The sequence below is a fragment of the Salvelinus namaycush genome, unplaced genomic scaffold (assembly GCF_016432855.1).
Source record: "Salvelinus namaycush isolate Seneca unplaced genomic scaffold, SaNama_1.0 Scaffold295, whole genome shotgun sequence".
In the NCBI taxonomy this organism is placed as follows: domain Eukaryota; kingdom Metazoa; phylum Chordata; class Actinopteri; order Salmoniformes; family Salmonidae; genus Salvelinus; species Salvelinus namaycush.
Genome location: NW_024059841.1, coordinates 138573 through 164559, shown reverse-complemented (window position 1 = coordinate 164559; position 25987 = coordinate 138573). Strand labels below are relative to the sequence as shown.

The 25987-nt window shown below is 42.9% G+C and overlaps 2 protein-coding genes across 2 annotated transcripts; both read left to right on the top strand.

Annotated features, from left to right (window-relative positions):
* The first annotated feature begins 259 nt into the window (after window positions 1–259).
* On the top strand, window positions 260–1441 carry LOC120039720 (lysozyme g-like). Its single transcript, XM_038985129.1, has 4 exons — window positions 260–377; window positions 646–656; window positions 997–1147; window positions 1437–1441. Exons 1-4 carry the CDS (start codon window positions 260–262, stop codon window positions 1439–1441), a joined length of 285 nt encoding a protein of 94 aa, XP_038841057.1.
* Window positions 1442–12063: 10622 nt separating this feature from the next.
* On the top strand, window positions 12064–25326 carry LOC120039719 (ATP-dependent RNA helicase DDX39A-like). The gene is made up of 4 exons (XM_038985128.1): window positions 12064–12077; window positions 21253–21378; window positions 24562–24854; window positions 25310–25326. The coding sequence occupies exons 1-4, from the start codon at window positions 12064–12066 to the stop codon at window positions 25324–25326; spliced, it is 450 nt and encodes a 149-aa protein (XP_038841056.1).
* Window positions 25327–25987: the final 661 nt, after the last annotated feature.

Below are 25987 nucleotides of genomic sequence, written 5' to 3'. Positions count from 1 at the left end.
TACTGATAAGGGTAGGAACCGTTTAAGGCCCATATCACTCAACTCCCTGCCTAGCAATAATGATGCAATGTTTGGCGATAACGAGGAGACTCCACCCAAAGTGGGGTATGTATACTACCACGGATGAAACCATGTTTTTGTCTAATACAGCTGTATTGACCCTCTGGGAAGAATAAACTTGGTTTAAGCTTTCATAGTGTCTGTTGAGTTTTTACTCTGAAAATTAGAACCTAACAAAGGGGTACATGCATCTGAGAGAATGTCTGATGATGATAAGAATGACGTAATGAAGTACAAGGCCATTATCAAGAAGGTGGGGCGAAAGTATGAAATAGACCCAGCTATCATCTGTGGCATCATCTCAAGAGAGTCCAGAGGTGGGAGACCAATATGGGACAAGAATGGTTGGGGGGAACTATGGAAAATCCTTTGGGTTTATGCAGATAGGCACTCAGATTATAATTAATTGATTGGAGTCACTGATTGGCCAGAGAATTCCAGTCACTTGGGTCGTATTCATAAGGGCAGGCAACACAAAACATTTCAGAAAACAAAATAAAAGGCAGCTTTCTTATTGGACAAATCCAGGTAGTCCCTCTGTTTTCTTCCGCTTGTTGCCTAATGAATACATCCCTGGTGTCCAAGGTATGAATCAGGCCCTCGAAGCCCAGATTCGAGAGCTATGAATGGAATTTATAGGTTAATAAAGTTGTTCATCTTATTTCTGTTTCCGTTAGATTTTTTGATCCTGAGTGCCATGTTTGAATGAGATTACAGTGGAGGCTGGTGGGAGGACCTATAGGAGGACAGGCTCATTGTAATGGCTAGAATGGAATTAATGGAACAGAGTCAAATGTGGTTTCCAGACGTTTGACACCGTTCCAATAATTCCATTCCAGCCATTACAATGAGCCTGTCCTATAGTTCCTCCCACAATCCTCTTCTGATTACAATGTAAGTGAAGTGCTGTCCATTGATTTCCATCATATTTCCTAGGTTGATGTTACTCCAAACGGTGGCAACCACACTCCAAAGGGAGAATGGGACAGTCAGGAACATCTCAAACAAGGCACTGAGATTCTCATAAATTTCATCAAAAAGATCCAGAGAAAGTTTCCTGACTGGACCAAGGAGCAGCAGCTGAAAGGTACGACGTTTGATACTTCCTGGATTAACCAAATTTGTGGCCCTTGTCAAGAACATTTTAGCCTCTTATGGAAAGCATTGCTAAAACCTACCTTGTTTTTACCCTCAGATGTGTTATTTTGACTATTATTGTACTGCCAAATCTCATGAGAAAATGGACACCTACACTACAAGGAATTCCATGATGTTGCCTTAATACATTGCATAATGGTTATTAAAAGTAAACTGTGGGACCTACCATCCTTTTCAGCCAGACCATTCTAACGACATGTCCTCTGCTGTCTGTGTAGCCTAAATGTATCTGCAGGTTAGGCCATACAGACTTGATTAACAGTTAACAATATGTATTTTTTGTTTTGAGACAGGCAAGCAAATCAAAAAGTTAACTTTGTAAAAATACTATAGGGGCATCCGTTAAACAGTAAATCAACATTGTATGGCCTTAGGTTGCATTGTGTGGTTTTCAGTAGCCCGATCTCATGATCAATGTTAAATTCACAAAATGGTACACACAATGGAATAGGAAGGTTTCATTTAATGCATTTGTCTAACATTCTAGTTGCTTTCAATTGACATGAAGATCATGCAACAAGGAATGTTTCCTGCTTTACAAAAAGTACAGCTTTTTCTAATCTATTGGTATTTTCAGTAGGAGTCCTACAACATCAATATGCTTTAAAAAAAAGAATTTAAAAAAGAACATTGAGTCATAAGAGGCATGCAGTCTTCAGGCAATAAAGACTCATGTAACACATCTCCACAACTTTTTGGAAGTTTTCTTTATTTGATTTGTCTCCAAAAAAATCCTGAGGTATTCACAATATAATGGCATTTATTCTGTTTGAAATAGAGGAAATTTAACGGAAAATGAAAGACAGCGAAAAGCAGAGGGAGACAGTAGCTGTGTAGATTGATACAACTGTCAGAACAAACCCTTTGAGTCATACATACAAACAGCCATGGAATTGAAATGGCGATGGAAAAAGTATACAATTTCCCCCTTTCAAATCGAGCAAGTCATGCAATACTGCATTTAGAAACCCTAGGGAACAAGCAAATTATTCTTTACCAACATTTTAAAAACAGGGTTTCCACCTCGCTACAGAGTACAGATTAAATACGAGCTAATCAGTCTACTTCGTAATAGAAATCAATTTTTTCCAGTCAGAGTATGCGTAAAACGTTGACTGCTAGTCTGTTTCAGGAGAATAATTCATTACTTGTGTAAAACCAAACCAAGTTTCAAACAATAGGAGCTAACTTAAAATGGGTATTAGCTTAGCACTCTCTCTCTCTAATACCACCCATGTTGTAAATGTTAAGGTTTAAACCATAACCTGTTTGGCTTGACTGAGCAGCATGTCAATGAAATGAGTGCACACACTAAAGTATACAAACATGAAGACCGACATCCTACAGCTCAGCCAAGCCAGTACTAAAAAAGCATACACCATCTAGAGTTTAAACCACTCCACTACAATAGCAATGTTTCCTGTGGGTTAGTGTGGTTTGATATTTGGCTTTTGTATCAACGGCAACACCAATGACAGACGATTCTCTTTACCATGTGTCTTGTTTGGCTTAAAAAAACAAAACAAAAACACAATCAATAAATAAATAATGATAATACATATACATTGTTGAAATCAGTTTTTTTTCTTTCTGCCAGTCGCAGGTCTGTGATTGGTCAAACGGGACATCTGCAACCCAAAAGAGCTCCCAACGACTCCTCCCCACCCGACTCAAAAGCTGCCCAAGTGCAAACGCCACTCATGACAATTTCAGCATTAATAAGACGCTCTCTCATTGGCGCCGTCTCAAATGGCACCCCATTCCTGATGTAGTGCACTACTTTTGGTGCACCATTTAGGGAATAGGGTGCCATTTCAGATGCAGTAAAATGAGTTTGACCATACAGCTTCAGAAAACCACAAAAACAAAGTGAGTCTTCTGGGTAGAGAAAAATAAAATGGCACACAAAAGATTTAAACCGAGAAACAATCAATCATGATATTTTGATCATGGAAAGAAAAAACAAAATTCAGTTAAGAGGATATCGGAGGACCAAAGTTTCACAGCGATACAGGGGGAAGAAGAAGCGGCTAGACGGAGCAGTGAAAGTGATCGCTCCGCTTTGAGAGAAAAAGACACCTTTGACCCAGGCGTTACGGAAGGACAGAAAGAAGACTTCTCTAACTACACTGTCACACACTCTCCATCTCAACCGCTCTCTAGGATCATCCGGAAATGTCTTTATTCAATTTGGTGTCATCTTTTCCCTGAATAAAATACAAATGAATCAACAAAATAAAAAAGACAAAAAAGGTAAATGATAATCATAGACAAAACACTTCCAAGACACAGACCTTGCCCTCCATCCATCCATCCATCCTCACTCACACAGCTAATTGAACGAAAGACACACAGCACATTCAGGAAAAGAAACGGACAAAAAAAGATCTACACAAATGACAACTCATTCTCGCCATGAAACCAACTAAAAGACAATACAAGTAAAAATGCATATTACAAATAGCAGATTGAAAACAAGTCAAGAGAACACAAAGGAAAGTGTGTATTTTCCTAAGTATACAATTCAACATTTTGCAAAATAATATATAATATGTAAAAATTATAAATAGAGTTGTGCCCCCCCCCCCCCGTCCCTAATCTAAAATCAATAGCAGTTACATCAGTGACAATAACATGCAATTGATATACTTACAGCATTGGACTAGCAACTCCCAAACTACAAACCCCATTTAACCCACCCCAAAAACTACAACCCAAGGGCCCCACCACAACACAATCCTTAAATAGTCAGCTCATTCAAAAACACGTCTCTCGCTTAAATCATTTCCCCCCTGGACCAGCTGAAGGCATGAATTCAACCGTTCTAGATAGAAGATCTCATATTGTCATCAACTCCAGTTTCATCACCATATGTTTATATACAGGAGTACTTCCTAACGTACAGCAAGCTGACTGATTTGAATGACTGCATAGTGAAAATGATATTTGGTTTTACTTACAGATGGGGCGATGACACACCCTCCCACCGCACCCCCAAGGTACAGCGCAGCAGCAGACTACTATGTGCATCCAAAATGGCCCCCTATTCACTACTTTGTGCACTACTTTTGACTACTGCGTAACACGGTGTCTGCCCGTACTCTCGCTCTCCACGGTAAGTACAGGGAGTATGCGCAGGTCTCCTACCTGACTTCGCCACACTCCCTTTAAGCCCCCCCCCCAAGAAATTTGGGTAGTACTCACGGGCTTCCAGCCTTGCCTCCGTGCTGCCTCCTCATATCGCCTCCTCTCGGCTTTCGCTGCCTCCAGCTCAGCTTTGGGGCGGCGATATTCTCCTGGTTGAGCCCAAGGTCCCTTACCATCCAATTCGTCCTCCCATGTCCAGAAATCCTGTGTAGGTGGGTCCTGTTGCCGCTTGACACGCCGCTTGGTCCGATTTAGGTGGGTAATTCTGTCACGGCTGTCTAAGGGTGAGAGAGTGGACCAAGGCGCAGCGTGTGAAAAATACATCTTCTCTTTATTATTAAGAAGAAAAACGAAACAAAACAACAAATAGACGAACGTGAAGCTATATAAATGAACTAGGTGCACACATGCAACATAGAACATAGACACAGACAATTACCCACAAAACCCCAATGCCTATGACTGCCTTAAATATGGCTCTCAATCAGAGACAATGAACCACAGCTGCCTCTAATTGAGAACCAATCTAGGCAGCCATAGACATAACTAGACAACTACACTAGACACTACAAAAACACATACATTCCCCATGTCACACCCTGACCTAACTAAAAAACATAAAGAAAACAAAGAATACTAAGGCCAGGGCGTGACAGGCACCCTATTCACTACTTTGTGCACTACTTTTGACCGGGGTCTTATGAGCCCTGGTGATAAAGTAGTGCACTACATAGGGTGTGATTTCAGAGACACCCTACCAGAGTACATCTTTAACAGCGCTGTCTTTGCCACTGCCTGCTAAGAACACACAAAAGCACAAAACAGCAGCCAACCAGCACCACTGTGGACATATTGTCTATAGCCTACATTTGGAGTGTGTGTGGCACGCCACCGCTGTCCTTGGCAATGGGTTAGGATTCAAACTTTTTTCAAATTGTATTATACATTTTACAAACACACACTAAAACACCCAAGTCATTCAGGTTTTGCACCAGGGGCCCAAAACAGTTCTTGCCGTTTTTAGAAAGGTGAAGAGTGGCACAGTCACCTGTCAGGTGTTTTCCAACCACGTGTGTGTGCTTGTAAAAATACTTCAGCAAAACAAAAGAGAAAGTTGACAGTGGGAGACTGGGTCTGACACAGCACTGGACAGCCAAGACTGGGGGAATAGGGTGCACTTTGAGTAGAGCGCACTTTGTAGTGATTTTGGACAACCCAAGGGGTAGAAAGCATGTAAATTACAAGGGATAGTACTAATAAAAGTACATATAAAGTCAGTACTTTAGAACTTTGTTTTAGCAAGTGGGCCAGGCAGCCTAGCTTGTATAATAATGTGTCTGTCATTACTACCTGATTGCCTATAGGAGAACTAAAACCAAAGAGCCATGGTTCAAAGTTGGTACATGATGATTTGCGGAGGGGCAACAACAAACAGAACGTTGCAGACTGAAACATAACGCAAAGAACCAACACTGTTCTCTATTCCACAACGATAAGAGAACCATGTATATTCTACCTGCAACACAGCCAATCTCCTGAACTCTCCCAAGACCTGGTGATGGTGAGCAGTGGCTTATTACAGTACCAGTTTACACAGTAAAACGGTCTGTCTGGCTGAGTGGGTGTGATTGCTGTGCCCAGGTTTTGTCAGAGTACAAGTCTCTCCCTGTATTCTACACACACGGGCATTGCTACACCTAAAGCACCCCCTCCCCCTATCCCACACTAGCTACAGAGAAACTCTGAATATATCGTAGTCATAGTAATCAATTAGAATATCAATAACAGTAATAACTTGTTTTCGTTGATGACACCTTTGGTGTATAATGTCAAGGTCGAGCTTGCAGGAGGCCCACGGACGGACAGACAGACAGACAGGTAGACAGACCATTCTAAATCAGGGTGACCATGGACTACAATGTCTAAGGTCAGGGAGCAAAAGGTCAAGATTCACAGGTCAGGACGGACAGACGGACACTCCCTCACTAATAACAACTAGACTTTGTGGTGCTGTAGTGCGATATGTGCCTAACAGTCTTAAATAGACATAAATCAAGAAACGAAATAAGGGACAGGTGCAACCAATCAGACCAAACGAACAGAAAAGGAAAAAGGGATTGGTGGCAGCTAGTAGACCGGTGACGACGACCGCCGAGCGCCGCCCGAACAGGCAGGGGAGCCACCTTCGGTGGGAGTCGTGACAATGCCAATCATTTTTACCAAGATATTTTTTTAGATTTTTTGATTACATGTTTAACAAAATCTCTTAAGCTGAACAATTGTATTAGCTACAACAAATTGCTTACAATATACCTCTGTTTTTTGCTCATCTTTATCAAGAAAACAAAAAATGACGGACCTGGCCGTACAACATCAATCAACTATCAAACTGTGTACCTTTCAACTGCTGCTCCATATAATGTATACAAATAAATATTAATAGCAACTTGGGTGTCAGAGGAAACACTAGGGTGGGATCAGCTCATCTGTAGCTGCAAGGAGTTGAGGAGTGGGGTCCAATTTCCGTTCAAGGACTGGATTTTGTCTTTGGTGGATGCTGTATTTTCTCCCATTGTGGTGTGGTCTGTGAGGAGGTTAATCCATTGACAAAATAGACTGTTGGAATCTGTTTTTGTAGTTGAGTAATATTGTTTTCTTGGATATATTTAAGGCGATTAAAATGGACTGATGATCTCCAAGAAGGCAGAAGATTGGGGAGAGTGGAATGCTGTGACCCAAAAGGGTGGACAGTTTGTGTATAGTTTCTTTCCAGAATTGTAGGGTGGGTGGACAGAGCCATGTGGTGTGAAAGTGGTTGTCTGGAGTGTTGTTGGTTTTTTCTGATGCACCAAAGAGGTGGACATTATTGTTTCTGCCCTAGCACTAACACACTTGATTCAACTTATCATCACTCATGATGCGTATTAAGAAACACTGTATTTACAGTGCATTCGGAAATTAATCAAACCCCTTGACTTTTTCTACATTTTGTTATGTTACAACCTTATTCTAAAATGTACTAAATAGTTTCCCCCCCCTCATCAATCTACACATAATACCCCATAATGACAAAGCATTTTTTTGTTGTAATTTTAGAAAATGTATTACAAATAAAAAACAGAAATATCACATTTACTTAACAAGTATTCAGACCCTTTACTCAGTACTTTGCTGAAACACCTTTGGCAGTGATTACAGCCTTGAGTCTTCTTGGGTATGACGCTACAAGCTTGGCACACATGTATTTGGGGAGTTTCTCCCATTCTTCTCTGCATATCCTCTCAAGCACTGTCAGGTTGGATGGGGAGCGTTGCTGCACAGCTATTTTCAGGTCTCTCCAGAAATGTTTGATTGGGTTCAAGTCCGGGCTCTGTCTGGGCCACTCAAGGACATTCATACTTGTCCCGAAGCCACTCCTGCTTTGTCTTGGCTGTGTGCTTAGGGTCGTTCTCCTGTTGGAAGGTGAACCTTCGACCCAGTCCGAGGTCCTCAGCGCTCTGGAGCAGGTTTCCATCAAGGATCTCTCTGTACTTTGCTCCGTTCATCTTTCCCTCAATCCTGACTAGTCTCCCTGTCCCTACCTCTGAAAAACATCTGATGATGTTGATGCTGCCACCACCTTGCTTCACCGTAGGGATGGTGCCAGGTTTCCTCAAGACGTGACGCTTGACTTTCTGCCAAAGAGTTAATTCTTGGTTTCATCAGTCCAGAGAATCTTGTTTCTCATGGTCTGAGAGTCCTTTAGATGCCTTTTTAGTGATGAGTGGCTTCTGTCTGGTCACTCTACCATAAAGGCCTGATTGGTGGAGTGCTGCAGAGATGGTTGTCCTTCTGGAAGGTTCTCCCATCTCCACAGAGGAACTCTGGAGCTCTGTCAGAGTGACCATCAGGTTCTTGGTCACCTCCCTGACTAAGGCCCTTCTCCCCCGATTGCTCAGTTTGGCCGGGTGGCCAGCTCTAGGAAGAGTCTTGAAGGTTCCAAATTTCTTCCATTTAAGAATGATGGAGGCCACTGTATTCTTGGGAACCTTCAATGCTGCAGAAATGTGTTGGTACCCTTCCCCAGATCAACTGTGGGACCTTAAATAGACAGGCGTGTGCCTTTCAAAATCATGTCCAACCAATTGAAGTTACCACAGGTGGACTCCAATCAAGTAGTAGAAACATATCAAGGATGATTAATGGAAACAGGATGAACCTGAGCTCAATTTTGAGTCTCATAGCAAAGGATCTGAATTCGTATGTAAATAAGTTATTTCAGTGTTTTTAATAAATTTACATTTGCAAAAATGTTTTCGCTTTGTCATTATGGGGTATTGTGCGTAGAAAAAAGTATTTAATTCACTTTAGAAGAAGGCTGTAACGTAACAAAAGGGTTCTGAACACTTTCCGAACGCACTGTATCTAACATTCTAGTTCACATGATCTTCAAATCCAAGGTAATGAGGAAATATGCAGGCTTTTCCTCCGCTATATATATTTGTGCTCCCTGTAAGTATATTGCACCATCACTCTGTATGCTTGAAATAAAATGACTACAATCTTAGAAATAAAACTTTGATTACAATATTGTGTTGTTGGCCTTTGTTAAAATTAGTGTCAGTATGTAGGATATCTGGTGGAAACCCCAATCATGTAATGTAATCACACACACACACACACACACACACACACGATAACATCTTACAGAACACATACTAACATTTTCTCAGTTTGGCAACATTTATGTATTTGTCACAAAACAACATTGATTACATTGCTGATTTCTACCATACACTGAGAGTGTATCTTGAAAAACTATTTCACTTATCTGTGATGCATGCTCTCTTTATTTTTTTATCAATAATTTGTATGTAGTTTAATATGTGATTAATAAAGGGTGTTAAGATACAGGAGGTTCCCTGGTAGCATTACTTTTTGGGGTTGTGATCCACCCCGTCCTCATCCACCCAGATCTTTCCTGTTTCAGCTATCTTCACCTCTTTGTCGGCAGTGAGGATGTAGGACTTGGGGTGACCCTCAGCATACTCTGCCAGGAGGTTGTCCAGACCATAAATTGGGCCTTCCTCAGGGCATGATTGAGTATTGTCATTTTCTACTTGGAAGCAAGTGACATAGAGGCTCAGAGGGAGGTCGGTCTTCTTAAAGGTGCCTTCCAGGATGAGCATGGAGTCGCCCTTCTTGAGTTTACACCCCTCGATGAGGTCACTGAGAGCCATCTCCTCTGACTTGTAGTAGAGACGCACTTTGCCGCCTGTAACGTTGGCAATGGTGATGCTGGGTACGACAGTTTTTTGGGGAGTTTTTGGTGGAGCTAAGAGAACGAGAGAGAGTCATTGGACAGCACTACAATAAATGTGGTTGTAAATATTAGGAGTTTGCTGAGAACACTGCTATGAGCAACAATAAACCATTGTTTATTTTGATGTATTTTTACACTGGTGTTGGAACTGAGCTGTGAAATGTGTATGTATATAGACATGTAATTACTTTATGCTTTGAAATGTTAAACATCAATGTCTGTTATAATCCCATGTGGAATGGCCACATGGCATAACAATAAAATATGAATGTATTTATTTATTCATTCACATATAGATTCCCTCCTGTTGGATTGGGTTACATACCGGAATGACTGGTGGTGTTGGTCTGGTTGCCAATGGAAAAATTGCTTTTCATATCGCCTGATATTTTTTGGCCTGATATGTTTTGACTTTTGTCAACACGGTTGTCGTCATGGCTGTCATTATGGCTGTCATTATGGCTGTCATTATGGCTGTCATTATGGCTGTCGGTATGTGAAGTAGCACAACCATGTGAAGTATTCCCTCCCATTGCTGCTACGATAGAGAGAGGAGAGAAAGAAAGGGGGAGAGAAAGAGGGTAATTAAGGCTTAAGTTGATTAAATTCAGTGGTGGAAAGAGTAGCTAAGTGTCAAACTTGAGTAAAAGTAAAGATACCTTAATAGAAAATGACTCAAGTAAAAGTCACCCAGTAAAATACTACTTGAGTAATGTCTAAAAGTATTTGGGTTTTAAACATACTTTTTTATTAAAAGTATAAATCATTTCAATTTCCTTATATTAAGTAAACCAAATGGCACTTTTTCTTATTTCCATTTACAGATAGCCACGGGCACACTCCAACATTTACAAACAAAGCATATGTTTAGTGAGTCCACCAGATCAGAGGCAGTAGGATGACCAGGGATGTTCTCTTGACAAGTGCATGAATTGGACAATTTTCCTGTCCTGCTAAGCATTCAAAATGTAACGAGTACTTTTGGGTGTCAGTGAAAATGTATGGAGTAAAATGTGCATTATTTTCTTTAGAAATGTAGTCAAGTAAAAGTTGACAAAAAAGAGAAATAGTAGAGTACAGATACCCCAAAAACGTCTTATGTAGTACTGTAAAGCATTTTTACTTAAGTACTTTACACCACTGACTAAATTAAATCATTTTCCTCATCCAAACTGTCCACATAAAGCACAGATCTCGATATGCAAAGTTTAACTGTGCAATTTATCATTATTAGTCACCATTGCATTAAGTGGCATTGCATGTCTTCTGTGATGTCTTGGTTCCATCTGCTAATTGAACGGTTTTAAACGAGACAAGGGTTGGTGTCAATCAGAATTTATTTGAGAATGGTGAAGGTTCATGAAGTTGGCAGACCCAAAGTACTTACCACAAATGTCTAGTTTGCTAAATTCTCCATATTGTACTTTGCTCTCTGTTACTGTTTTTTTTTTTTTTATATTGGCGTTAGGTGTGTTCTTACTTCTATACAAACAGTAATAATGATACTTGAAACGGAGTTAATGTTAACTTTACTTTTTCGATCAAACTTAAGTTCAAGTGCAGAACATGTGCAGGCAAAGTAGGCTACTCAATAAGTATCAATGCTCTAGGTTCCACAGTAACAACCAAGTAGTGCCTAGGATAAATGCTATATAACAGTATCACATTATATCATGCATAACATCTCCTCCCTTACCAGCTATCTTGTATTCCGTCAACATCAAAAGAGATATGCATGTAAGTTCAACAACTGTAACAATAACTGAAATAAGACACTATTCAAATATTCAAAGTAACAACACTTGTTTTATAATAAAATAAAACTAGTTTGAGAACCAGTCAGCAGTTGTGAGACTATGATTGCTGGTGGCTTCAACAGTCTCTTGAGGTTCAGTTTCATTACAGTGCCTATAAAAAGTATTCATGCCCATCTGACGTTTTTCAATTTGTTTATGTGTTACAAACAGGAACAACATTTGATTTATTAGGGGTTTTGACTGATCTACACAAAAATGTCAAAGTGATAAAAAAAGAATAAAATGTAAACATTTAAAAACAAAAAATCTAAGACAAAATGTTAGATAAGTGTTCAACCCCTATGTTATGGCAAGCTTAGTTCAGGGGAAAACATTGACTTCAAAAATCTAATAATAGGTTGCATTGACTCACTCTGTTTGAAATAGTAGTGTTCAATATGATTTGTTAAACAACTACCCCATCTCTGTACTGTACCCCATACACACAACATATCTGTAAGGCCCCTTAGTCATCCTTGCTCAAGTATGTCACTATAGGCGCCTGAGCAAGGGAGCAAGTGGAGCAGCTGCATCCCCACATTCGAAATAGGGGTGCAAACGTATGTTTTTGCATCACCAGTTCCTTACCAGAAAAGGATCATGATCCCCATTGGGTAAGATGTCATTTTCAGTGATTAGCAATGTTTTGAGCTAGTCTGTATTAAAAGAGATATGTACATTTTATATATTATATAATAATCTATATATATTTTTTACAACCCCTTCCCGTTGCCTCAAGATTAATGGTTTTGCCCACTGGGAGGTTTTTGCTTCCCTCCAGTGCGCGCTACCACAGCCACAAAGTCAAAATTGGTTATAATGTAAACATTTCTTAAAACAAAAATTAGCTTTCAGGTCCTAATTTAAGGTTAGGGTCAGGGTTAGGCATAAGGTTAGCAGTGTGGTTAAGGTTTGGGTTGAGATTTAAAATCAGATTTTAAGAAATTATAGAATGAGGCTGGGGTTTATGACTGTGGCTGTGCTAACTAGTGACTGAAATTAGAAAAAGTGTAGTCACCTGCTAATGTAAAACTATATATATATATTTTGTTGTGCTGTTACATTTGTGTCGTTGTTTCATGTCCAATGCACTCAGGGTGTTGTTACACATAATTTGTGTAAACATTTTACAATTGTAACAGTCCTGGCTGAGCCATATATGCTTTGCAGTTACAATGTAGACAGGCTGAGTTTGTAGACACTTATGCGCAAAATGAAAAAGCACAGGATATTTGTACCTCAATAAAACAGCTCTGCTTTGCTTGGTAAGTAATATCGACCAAATAAGCAATATCTACCCTCGTTGCATCAAAAAATCTAAAATGTATGCTGCTGAGACAAGTTTTAAACATCTTAATGGTGGCATTGTGACAGCGCTTCAAACTAAAAAAAAGTCCATGCCGGACATCAAAACTCGATCTATAATCAAAGATTACAATTGTTTTTCAAATACTGTAAAGCTATTTGGTGGAATGTGCTTTGAAAAAAATATACATTTTGTCTTGAAGACAACGTACATTTGCTTTAACTCTAGTGTTTCATAGACCTACATGTTCATTTGCGGGGCACAACAAAAAAGAAACCAAGCCAAGCATCACTTAGATCTTCTCCATGCATTCCCTTTCCCCTCTGTGTTTCACCGTTCTACCACTACCACTCCCTCTACACATGCGTCCTGAGTACGCACACAAGCAAGCTAAGATTATGCCTCCAGAAATACATGCCTATAAAAACGTATCTAACTGATAGGATACACAAGCCACATCCCTTGCCAAATTAAGACAGTTTTATCACAACTATGCAGTTTTGGAATAATTTTGTTCTGTCACTTAGGCTACTTTGCGAACTACTAGTTCCATTTAGAATACAAGGGCTAGGATATAACCCCCATCAACATATACAGGTTCCACACTGGTCATTTGCAACAACATAGTTTGATAAAGGACATATTTTCATCGGAAACACTAAGCCCAGTCTACTTGTTGTTTTCAACAAACAGATGTTGTGGCCGTAATTCATCACCATGCAGTGTTCAATGGGAATTGTCCATTTAGAAAATTCCAATGAACAGGCAGATTAAACTAAATCGAACGTCTGTATATTGAAAAGAAGACAGATTTTGGTTTGTAACACTGAAAAAAGTTGTTCAACTCTGCTAAATGAGCCTGTTTCAAATGATCAGTATTTGAGAGTCACTGTTCCAGGCAGGAGACGCATGATCATTTAAATGAATAGGCTACCCATTAATTCATGAAGAATATAACTTATAGATGCATACATGGGTCTTCCACTCAGTGTTGAAAAGCAACCTAACATAGGCAATAACATCATTACACTAAAACATATATTTGTAGACATTTTATTAAGAAACGTAGTATCCAAAAATAAGACAAATCTAACAAATGATCAAATTAACAAAAGAAGGCTATGCCATTTCAGTGGAGGCTGCTCTAGATACTGAGATCATAATAGTTGGTATCATATTGATACAAGACTGACAGTATCCCCCATTTCTGAGTATCTTGCTGAGGGGAGAACGCTTATAAAAGTGGCGGGAACGGCACAAATGGAATAGCATCAAACACCTGGAAATCATGTATTAGATGTATTTGATGCCATTCCACTGATTCCGCTTCAGTCGTTACCACCAGCCCGTTCTTCCCAATTAAGGTGCCACCAACCTACTGTGCGTTGTTCAGCCCTAGGCTTCTACAGTTAAGCGCATGCTGAGGTTACTGCCTTTTTGAAGATTGTGTTCCATGATATAATATATAATATAATATGTTAAGATTATGGTTTCAAATGGCACTTTTTATTGACTGAATATATATGGGTCAATTTAGCAATTAGGATTTGTTATCTGTAATGGTTATAATAAATTAGGCATTGTTTTTGCAAACTGTTGGCATATAGGCCTAGATAAATTTGCACATATTGTTTTATGTCCTTGTGTTCTAAAAATATATTTTTTTTTCATTTAACCTGTTTGGCGTGCAAGCCCGACGTCGGTACACTTATGACAACAGCCACTTCAAGTGCAGGGCGCGAAATTCAAAAGATATTTTTTTTTAAATATTTAACTTTCACACATTAACAAGTCCAATACAGCATATGAAAGGTACACATCTCGTGAATCCAGCCAACATGTCCGATTTTTAAAATGTTTTACAGGGAAGACAAAATATGTAAATCTATTAGCTAACCACGTTAGCAAAAGACTCCACTTTTATTACTCCATCAGTTTTTGACTCCATCAGTAGCTATCACAAATTCGGCCAAATAAAGATATAAATAGCCACTAACCAAGAAACAACCTCATCAGATGACAGTCTGATAACATATTTATTGTATAGCATATGTTTTTTTCGAAAAATGTGCATATTTCAGGTATAAATCATAGTTTACATTGCAGCTACATTCAGAAATTGCACCGAAAGCAGCCATAATATTTACAGACACCAACGTCAAATACCTAATTACTCATCATAAAACATTTCTGAAAAATACATAGTGTACAGCAAATGAAAGACAGGCATCTTGTGATGCCAGACAATATTTCCGATTTATTAAGTGTTTTACAGCGAAAACAAAATGTTGCGTTATATTAGCTTAGCACAATAGCCAGAAACACTTGGGCGCCGGCGACTACGACAGATATATGAAATAACATCATAAATTGGGTCTTACTTTTGCTGATCTTTCATCAGAATGTTGAACAAGGTGTCCTTTGTCCAGATGAGTCGTTGTTTGGATTCAGAATGGCAACTTTCTCTCTCCATTTAGCAAGCGCGCTAGCCGGGTTGCACGGATCTCTCCATGTAAACAAACGGAAGAGAACGGAACACGGCAAAACTCCCGAAAAAATTTCAATAATCTGATGAAACTATATTGAAAAAACATACTTTACGATGATATGGTGACATGTATCAAATAAAATCAAAGCCGGAAATAATAGTCGCCTATAACGTCAGCAAAACAAAAGGCAACCCCACTGTCCAAATCGCGTTCTTCAGAGTACCGGAACTGGGGTACACGTCATTCCAAGAGGATTTATTCCATCCCAGATCGAGATAATCACCTCATTTCTTCTCTCACAGCCTTCTTGACACCCAGAGGAAGGTGTATGACGTGCATGTATACTAATAGCTCTTGTGCCCATTTATAGGCAGGAAGAGGAAGAGAGCATCGATTTCAGACTTTGAACTTCCGGGTCAGGAAAAGTGCTGCAGAATGAGTTCTGTTTCACTCAGAGAAATAATTCAAACGGTTTTAGAAACTAGAGAGTGTTTTCTATCCAATAGTAATAATAATATGCATATTGTACGAGCAATAATTGAGTACGAGGCCGTTTGAAATGGACACATTTTATCAGGCTACTCAATACTGCCCCTTGCAGCCATAAGAAGTTTTAAGGACTGGAGTTCAATTTCATTTATTGTGTCAGAACCTAAGAACAAATAGTTGTGTTCTGTTCATAAATATGGATTCCTCCTGTGAAGAAACAGTGTAGAATTACACAATTTTAAAAATTCACTTTCAGACAAAGTCAGGCGCCCATGTATGTCACCATAAGTCTGATCTTGTTCCCACACATCTCTCTGTAGCAATTAAGCCTGGGGTCATTAGCATGAGGACAATAGTGATTTTAAAACATAAACCTAAAGCATGTATTTTAAATGATGTATTTACCTGTGTGTGTGTTCTTCCTCGGTGCGGTGGCGCGCTTGAAGGTTGTAGTAATCAGGTGTTCTAGTGCAGAGTGGAGAGACGGCTCTGCTTTTATAGGGTAACGCTGACAGAGAGAGGGAGGGTGGGAAGTTCTCAGCCCAATCCATTCCAGGTAAATGTTATTATTCCAGAGAACTGAAGAGGATGACTCAGTTCCAGAGAAGCTAGGTGGGTGTCACAAGAGCAATATATTTGTCAAGCGCTAAAACGTATTGTAACGGTCGTCGAAGTCGTTCTCCTCCTCAGACGAGGAGGAGCATGGATCGGACCAACACGCAGCGAGGTAGGTAGACATAATGATTTATTATAACAAGACAAACTACCAAAACACTTGAATAAACTATAAAACAACAAACGACGTTAAACAGACCTGCACATGAGAACTACATAAAACGAAGGACGCACGAACAGGAAAAACGAATGAACGAACGAGACAGTACCGTGTGGTGCAACAAAACACAGACACAGCGACAATCACCCACAAACAAACAGTGAGAACAGCCTAAACGTCACACACCTGCCTCTAATTGAGAACCATATCAGGCAACACACTTAACCCAACATAGAAACACATAACATAGAATGCCCACCCCAACTCACGCCCTGACCAACTAAACACATACAAAAACAACAGAAAACAGGTCAGGAACGTGACAGAACCCCCCCCTCCAGGTGCGAACTCCGGGCGCACCCCTAAAACTCAAGGGGAGGGTCTGGGTGGGCATCTGTCCGCGGTGGCGGCTCCGGCGCAGGACGAGGACACCACTCCACCATAGTCTTTGTCCCCCTCCTTAGCGTCCCTTGAGTGGCGACCCTCGCCCCCGACCCTGGTCCAGGAACCTTCACCAAGGCCCCTCCTAAATAGCGGAGACAACTCAGGACAGAGAGGTAGCCCAGGACAGAGAGGTAGCTCAGGACAGAGAGGTAGCTCAGGACAGAGAGGCAGCTCTGGACTGAATGGTTGCTCCGGACTAGATGCAGCTCATGACTGGAGGGCAGCTCATGACTGGAGGGCAGCTCATGACTGGAAGGCAGCTCATGACTGGAGGGCAGCTCATGACTGGAGGGCAGCTCATGACTGGCTGGCGGCTCTGGCAGCTCCTGACTGGCTGGCGGCTCTGGCAGCTCATGACTGGCTGGCGGCTCTGGCAGCTCCTGACTGGCTGGCGGCTCTGGCAGCTCCTGACTGGCTGGCGGCTCTGGCGGCTCTGGCAGCTCCTGACTGGCTGGCGGCTCTGGCAGCTCCTGACTGGCTGGCGGCTCTGGCAGCTCCTGACTGGCTGGCGGCTCTGGCAGCTCCTGACTGGCTAGCGGCTCTGGCAGCTCCTGACTGACGGACGGCTCTAATGGCTCGGGACAGACGGGCGGCTCTGAAGGCTCGTGGCAGACGGATGGCTCAGATGGCGCTGGGCAGACGGATGGCTCAGATGGCGCTGGGAAGACGGATGGCTCAGATGGCGCTGGGCAGACGGATGGCTCAGAAGGCGCTGGGCAGACGGATGGCTCAGATGGCGCTGGGCAGACGGATGGCTCAGACGGCGCTGGGCAGACGGATGGCTCAGACGGCGCTGGGCAGACGGATGGCTCAGACGGCACTGGGCAGACAGATGGCTCAGACGGCGCTGGGCAGACGGATGGCTCAGATGGTGCTGGGCAGGCAGGCAGCTCAGACGGCGCTGGGCAGACGAGCAGTGCAGGCGGCGTTGGGCAGACGGCCGACTCTGACCTGCTGAGGCGCACAGTAGGCCTGGTGCGTGGTGCCGGAACTGGTGGTACCGGACTGGAAACACGCACCTCAAGGCTAGTGCGGGGAGCAGGAACAGGGCACACTGGACTCTCGAAGCGCACTATAGGCCTGGTGCGTGGTACCGGAACTGGTGGTACCAGGCTGAGGGCACGCACCTCAGGGCGAGTGCGGGGAGAAGGAACAGTGTGTACAGGGCTCTGGAGACGCACAGGAAGCCTGGTGCGTGTTGTAGGCACTGGTGGTAATGGGCTGGAGACACGCACCTCAAGGCTAGTGCGGGGAGCAGGAACAGGGCACACTGGTCTCTCAAAGCGCACTATAGGCCTGGTGCGTGGTGCCGGAACTGGTGGTACCGGACTGAGGGCACGCACCTCAGGGCGAGTGCGGGGAGAAGGAACAGTGCGTACAGGGCTCTGGAGACGCACAGGAGGCTTGGTGCGTGGTGCCGGAACTGGAGGTACTGGGCTGGAGACACGCACCACAGGGAGAGTGCGTGGAGGAGGAACAGGGCTCTGGAGACGCACAGGAAGCCTGGTGCGTGGTGTAGGTACTGGTGGTACTGGGCTGGGGCGGGAAGGTGGCGCCGGATATACCGGACCGTGCAGGCGTACTGGCTCCCTTGAGCACCGAGCCTGCCCAACCTTACCTGGTTGAATGCTCCCCGTAGCCCGTCCAGTGCGGGGAGGTGGAATAACCCGCACTGGGCTGTGTAGGCGAACCGGGGAAACCATGCGTAAGGCTGGTGCCATGTACACCGGCCCAAGGAGACGTACTGGAGGCCAGATATGTAGAGCCGGCTTCATGGCACTTGGCTCAATGCTCAATCTAGCCCGGCCAGTGCGGGGAGGTGGAATAACCCGCACCGGGCTATGCACACGTACAGGAGACACCGTGCGCTCTACTGCATAACACGGTGTCTGCCCGTACTCTCGCTCTCCACGGTAAGCTCGGGGAGTTGGCGCAGGCCTCCTCATACCACCGCTCCTGGGCTTTAGCTGCCTCCTTCTCCTCCCGAGAGCGGCGATTCTCTCCAACCTTAGCCCAGGGTCCTTTTCCCTCCAAAATTTCCTCCCATGTCCAGGAGTCCTGTGTAATGGGCCGCTGCTGTCGCTGCTGCCCGTTACCCCGCTGCTTGATCCTTTGTTGGTGGGTGATTCTGTAACGGTCGTCGAAGTCGTTCTCCTCCTCAGACGAGGAGGAGCATGGATCGGACCAACACGCAGCGAGGTAGGTAGACATAATGATTTATTATAACAAGACAAACTACCAAAACACTTGAATAAACTATAAACCAACAAACGACGTTAAACAGACCTGCACATGAGAACTACATAAAACGAAGAACGCACAAACAGGAAAAACGAATGAACGAACGAGACAGTACCATGTGGTGCAACAAAACACAGACACAGCGACAATCACCCACAAACAAACAGTGAGAACAGCCTACCTTAATATGGTTCTCAATCAGAGGAAACGTCAAACACCTGCCTCTAATTGAGAACCATATCAGGCAACACACTTAACCCAACATAGAAACACATAACATAGAATGCCCACCCCAACTCACGCCCTGACCAACTAAACACATACAAAAACAACAGAAAACAGGTCAGGAACGTGACACGTATTATATCTCAAAGGGCCATATCTTTAACTACACCCTTACAGGTAAATCACTGACAGTGTATGTGCAGTGGTTCATTCTCCTGTTTGCGTTGGAAGCCGAAGAGGCAGCGAGGTCAGTGGTAGGGTTGGTTGCCACTGTGCTGATGGCTGCAAGTGATGAGGTTGGAGCTCTGGCTGAAGGCTTTGCCACACACCTGGCACACATTGGGCTTCTCACCTGGGATAGGAAGGCAGAGGTAAAGTTCACTATTTTATAAGCGTTAAAGGGGCAGTGCGGTTGTTAGGGTGCTAAATATCCATATTGACGATGGCCGATATATACAAGGGACACGACAGGACAAAGACAAAGACGTCTGACTGCTATGCCATCTTGGATGCAAGGATGTAGATGATACTGCCTGATGTTACATGTTGATTACTGCTGTTATTGCATTGTCACACCTTATTTGCTTCTTAAGGCATTGATTATACTGCGGAAAGAATTGAGATAAGATAAGCTTTGTTGTCCACTGAAATCTCTTAGTCATTAAAAGAATTGCTAGCACAGACTGGAATATGTTCTGGTATTCATCAAATGGCAATGAGGAGTATACCACCTCAGTCATCTGCTTCATCAATAAGTGCATTGATGACGTCGTCCCCACAGTGACTGTACGTACATATCCCAATCAAAAAGTGTGCAAGTCAGCAGTAAAGTTCCAAGATAGAGCACATTAATGGTGTGATCTGAAATCCAAAGTAGCAGTTTCACAGACTTAACGAGTCTCCCTAAATTGATAGTTAAGCGATTTTGCATATTTAAATATGGTCTAATATTCCTGTGTTTAAGCTTCATGTTTATTTTTATTTTTTTCACCTTTATTTAACCAGGTAGGCAAGTTGAGAACAAGTTCTCATTTACAACTGTGACCTGGCCAAGATAAAGCAAAGCAGTTCGACACATATAACAACACAGAGTTACACATGGAGTAAAACAAACATACAGTCAATAATACAGTAGAAAAATAAGTCTATATACAATGTGAGCAAATGAGGTGAGATAAGGGAGGTAAAGGCAATAAATAGGCCATGGTGGCGAAGTAAATACAATATAGCAATTAAAACACTGGAATGGTAGATTTGACAGTAGATCAGTGTGCAAAGTAGAAATACTGGGGTGCAAAGTAGCAAAATAAATAAATAAATACAGTAGGGGAAGAGGTAGTTGTTTGGGCTATTTATAGATGGGCTATGTACAGGTGCAGTGATCTGTGAGCTGCTCTGACAGCTGGTGCTTAAAGCTAGTGAGGGAGATAAGTGTTTCCAGTTTCAGAGATTTTTGTAGTTCGTTCCAGTCATTGGCAGCAGAGAACTGGAAGGAGAGGCGGCCAAAGGAGGAATTGGCTTTGCGGGTGACAAGTGAGATATACCTGCTGGAACGCGTGCTACGGGTGGGTGCAGCTATGGTGACCAGCGAGCAGAGATAAGGCGGGACTTTACCTAGCAGGGTCTTGTAGATGACCTGGAGCCAGTGGGTTTGGCGACGAGTATGAAGCGAGGGCCAGCCAACAAGAGCGTACAGGTCGCAGTGGTGGGTAGTATATGGGGCTTTGGTGACAAAACGGATGGCACTGTGATAGACTGCATCCAATTAGTTGAGTAGGGTGTTGGAGGCTATTTTGTAAAAATAATGTAAAAAGTTCCAGTCAAGTCCGGCTGCTTGGCCTGCAGCAATACAGCAAGCTAAAGGATAGCGAGAAGAACCATAAGCTGCTGGTGGAGCAGAACTTCCCTGCCATTGCCATTCACAGGGGCATGGCCCAGGAGGAGAGGTGGGCTCTAACAGAGAGGAAAAACACTGGCTAAACCCTACAGGCTATTCACTTGTTGAAATTTGAGAGGTTTTGATTTGATTGGTATTAGCAATATTAGGATATAAAATCTTAGGATATTGCTTATACTTCAAATCAGCTCAGATATTAACAAGTGCATATAGTTTAGGGGTAGATTTGGGATTGGGTCTTTGCTTTCATTGGGAAATTCTGATTTGTGTAAAAGACTGTCCTCTCCTCGACTCTTCCGTCCTCGCTCATCTGTAAACCGATAAGTGGTTTAGGAGAGTGTCAATTAGTTAGTAGGCAAACAGAGGAGTGTCCTCGCCTCCTCCTGCTGTGGAAGCACAAGTGTCCTTCGCTGAAGAGTTTTGAGATCTATCACTCCACCTTTGAATCAGCTGTTTACTCTGAGGAGAAAAGCATGCACATATTTTAAAACGATTTGTTACGATATGCTACTGGTCTGAGACACTGCATCTCAGTGCAAGAGGCGTCACTGCAGTACCTGGTTCTAATCCAGGCTGCATCACATCTGGCCGTGATTGGGAGTCCCATAGAGTGGCGCACAATTGGCCCAGCGTAGTCCGGGTTTGTTAAATAAAGGTTAAATATATTTTTTTAATGTTATCTATAAAATGTCTAGCTAAATGTCTTCTTACTACTTCACACATTTTAATATGGGATTCCACTCCTGTAAAAGTTATTTGCATGATGATGCGTGAAGAAAGGAGTCTAAGGAGTACACCACCTCAGTCATCAGCTTCATCAATAAGTGCATTGATGACGTCGTCCCCATAGTGACTGTACGTACATATCCCAAACAGAAGCCATGGATTACAGGCAACATCCACATCGAGCTAAAGGCTAGAGCTGCCGCTTTCAAGGAGCGGCAGACTAATCCGGACGCTTATAAGAAATCCCGCTATGCCCACAGACGAACCATCAAACAAGCAAAGCGTCAATACAGGATTAAGATTGAATCCTACTACACCGGCTCTGATGCTCATTGGATGTGGCAGGGCTTGAAAACTATTACGGACTACAAAGGGAAACCCTGTCTCGAGCTGCCCAGTGACGTGAGCCTACCAGACGAGCTAAATGCATTTTATACTCGCTTCGAGGCAAGCAACACTGAAGCATGCACGAGAGCACCAGCTGTTCTGGATGACTGTGTGATAACGCTCTCGGTAGCCGATGTGAACAAAACCTTTAAACAGGTCAACATTCACAAAGCCGCTGGGCCAGACGGATTACCAGGACGTGTACTCAAAGCATGCGTGGACCAACTGTCAAGTGTCTTCACTGACATTTTCAATCTATCCCTGACCAAGTCTGTAATACCTACATGTTTCAAGCAGACCACCATAGTCCCTGTGCCCATGGAAGAGAAGGTAACCTGCCTAAATGATTACCGCCCGTGGCACTCACGTCAGCAGCCATGAAGTGCTTTGAAAGGCTGGTCATGGCTCACATCAACAGCATCCTCCTGGAAACCCTAGACCCACTCCAATTTGCATACCGCCCTAACAGATCCACAGATGACGCAATCTCAATCTCAATCACACTCCACACTGCCCTTTCTCACCTGGACAAAAGAAACACCTTTGTGAAAATGCTGTTCATCGACTACAGCTCAGCGTTCAACATCATAGTGCCCACGAAGCTCATCACTAAGCTAAGGACCCTGGGACTAAACACCTCCCTCTGCAACTGGATCCTGGACTTCCTGATGGGCCACCCCCAGGTGGTAAGAGTAGGCAACAACACATCTGCCACGCTGATCCTTAACACTGGGGCCCCTCAGGGGTGTGTACTTAGTCCCCTCCTGTACTCCCTGTTCACCCACGACTGCGTGGCCAAACACGACTCCAACACCATCATTAAGTTTGCTGACGACACAACAGTGGTAGGCCTGAACACCGACAACGACTAGACGGCCTATAGGGAGGAGGTCAGAGAACTGGCAGTGTGGTGCCAGGACAACAACCTCTCCCTCAATGTGAGCAAGACAAAGGAGCTGATCGTGGACTACAGGAAAAGGCGGGCTGAACAGGCCCCCATTAACATCGACGGGGCTGTAGTGGAGCGGGTCGAGAGTTTCAAGTTCCTTGGTGTCCACATCACCAACGAACTATCATGGTCCAAATATACCAAGACAGTCGTGAAGAGGGCATGGCAAAACCTTTTCCCCCTTAGGAGACTGAAAAGATTTGGCATGGGTCCCCATATCCTCAAAAGGTTCTACAGCTGCCCAATCGAGAGCATCCTGACCGGTTGCATCACCGCTTGGTATGGCAACTGCTCGGCATCTGACCGTAAGGCGCTACAGAGGGTAGTGCGAACGGCCCAGTACATCACTGGGGCCAAGCTTCCTGCCATCCAGGACCTATATAATAGGCGGTGTCAGAGGAAAGCCCATAAAATTGTCAGAGACTCCAGTCACCCAAGTTATAGACTGTTTTCTCTGCTACCGCACGGCAAGCGGTACCGGAGCGCCAAGTTTAGGACCAAAAGGCTCCTCAACAGCTTCCACCCCCAAGCCATTAGACTGCTGAACAATTCATAAAAATGTACATTGAACCCCCACCCCCCCTTGTGCACTGCTACTCGCTACTTGTTTGTTACCTATGCATAGTCACTTCACCCCCACCTACATGTACAGATTACCTCAACTAGCCTGTACCCCTGCACACTGACTCGATACCGGAGCCCCCTGTATATAGCCTCGCTATTGTTATTATTATTGTGTTACTTTTTATTATTACTTTTTATTTTAGTCTACTTGGTAAATATTTTCTTCTTCTTGAACTGCACTGTTGGTTAAGGGCTTGTATTAAGGGTTTGTAAGTAAGCATTTCATGGTAAAGTCTACACTTGTTGTATTCGGCGCATGTGGCAAATAAAGTTTGATTTGATATGAATTTCATACAAGCACATTTGTTTCCACATTTCCTCCCCTCCTCTCCTCGGTTACTTTTGACCTTTTTCAAAAGGAGGCGAGGAGAGGACGGAGGAGTTGAGCAATCAAATTGAGACTCTCTCATTTACATGCACATTGTCTATAATAGTAATTTAGCAGAAGCTGTTATCCAGAGGGGTCACAGTTTCAGTGTACCCACAGGAGTGAAGCAGGATGTTCCACTTATTCTAAATCTATGGGTGCCCCCCTTCCTCCCCCAGGCTTTCCCGGTACCAGCAGTTCAAGCACTTCCAGACACGGATCCTGGTGGCCACCAACCTGTTTGGCCGAGGAATGGATATTGAGCGCGTCAACATCGTCTTCAACTACGACATGCCCGAGGATTCCGACACCTACCTGCACAGAGTGGCCCGTGCCGGCAGGTTTGGGACGAAAGATCTGTCCGTGACCTTTGTGTCCGACGAGACTGACGCCAAGACCCTGAACGATATGCAGGACCGCTTCAAGGTCAACGTGGCAGAGCTCCCAGAGGAGTTTGACATCTCCACCTACAGTAAGCTATATCCAACAAACTAGTCTAGCACTCATTTGGATTTCATGTAATTCCACAGTACTTTTTCATGGTTTGTGTCCGAAATGTCACCCTATTCCCGATATAGGGCACTACTTTTGACCAGAAGAAGTAGTGCACTATATAAGAAATTGGATGCCCTTTCAGACACAGCCATGTTTTTACTTTTTATTTATTCATTTTGGTTTTGGAATATCCTTCATTATTATAGTGCTGCTTGCAATGCCAGTGCTGCTTGCAATTGTACCTTGAAACGAAATGTTGATGAGCACTTTAGAGCATTGGATTATTACCTAGTCATTCCAAGTACAGCTGTAATGCTGCAGGCATCCATTTATTTCATTAGGTTATTTTTTGTAAAGTCATTTTATGTGGGTACATTAAGTTTGATGGTGTAAACTAACCTCTCCCTCGTCTTTCACCTTTTCTCGTTTCAGTTGAACACTCCAGATGAAAGTCGCCCCCTGACCAGTGAAGACTACGTGTGGTGCCCATCTGTCCCTGTGTCTTTCAGAGAGGGAGAATAAAAAAACTAATCTGACCGTTTTTTATGTAAATGTCTCTCCCTGATCTCCCAGTTCATTATGCCTCACCTTTTATTTTATTTGATCCTATCCTCCCGGGGTTGCAGTTGTACTTTTCTTTTCTTTGTTAATCATGGCTGTTTCTATTTTTTGGTTAATTTTTTAATTTTTTAATTTTTTTGGTTAATAATTTAAATAAAAACGTTTTATACAATTATGTCACTGTTTATTTTTGTTTTTCCTTACCAATAGGAAATTCTATACATTTTCTGAAATGTCAGGAAATCCCAGTGATTCTCTGCTTATTTTTTTTTAATCCATACTTACTAATTAGAGAAGTTGGAGATTGGCTTTTCACATTGCAGCATATCAATGAACATGAAAGATCAATTTTGAATTCAAATGTCAGCAGACTAACCTAGATTAACGCTATAGAATATATCAGATTCAATTTTACCTGTCACAAGTAGAGGGCACTATGATCATAGATTTCAGATGTCTTCCACTATAAAAAAATAAATATATATATATATATATATACACTGAATAAAAATATAAATGCAATATGTAAAGTGTTGGTCCCAGGTTTCA

Bases quoted from the DNA above. Each gene is read 5' to 3' on its own strand.
- LOC120039720 (XM_038985129.1), top strand. From the start codon at position 260: ATGTCTGATGATGATAAGAATGACGTAATGAAGTACAAGGCCATTATC.
- LOC120039719 (XM_038985128.1), top strand. The intron at 21,379-24,561 runs GTGGGCTCTAAC...TTCCTCCCCCAG, and splicing joins GGCATGGCCCAGGAGGAGAG to GCTTTCCCGGTACCAGCAGT.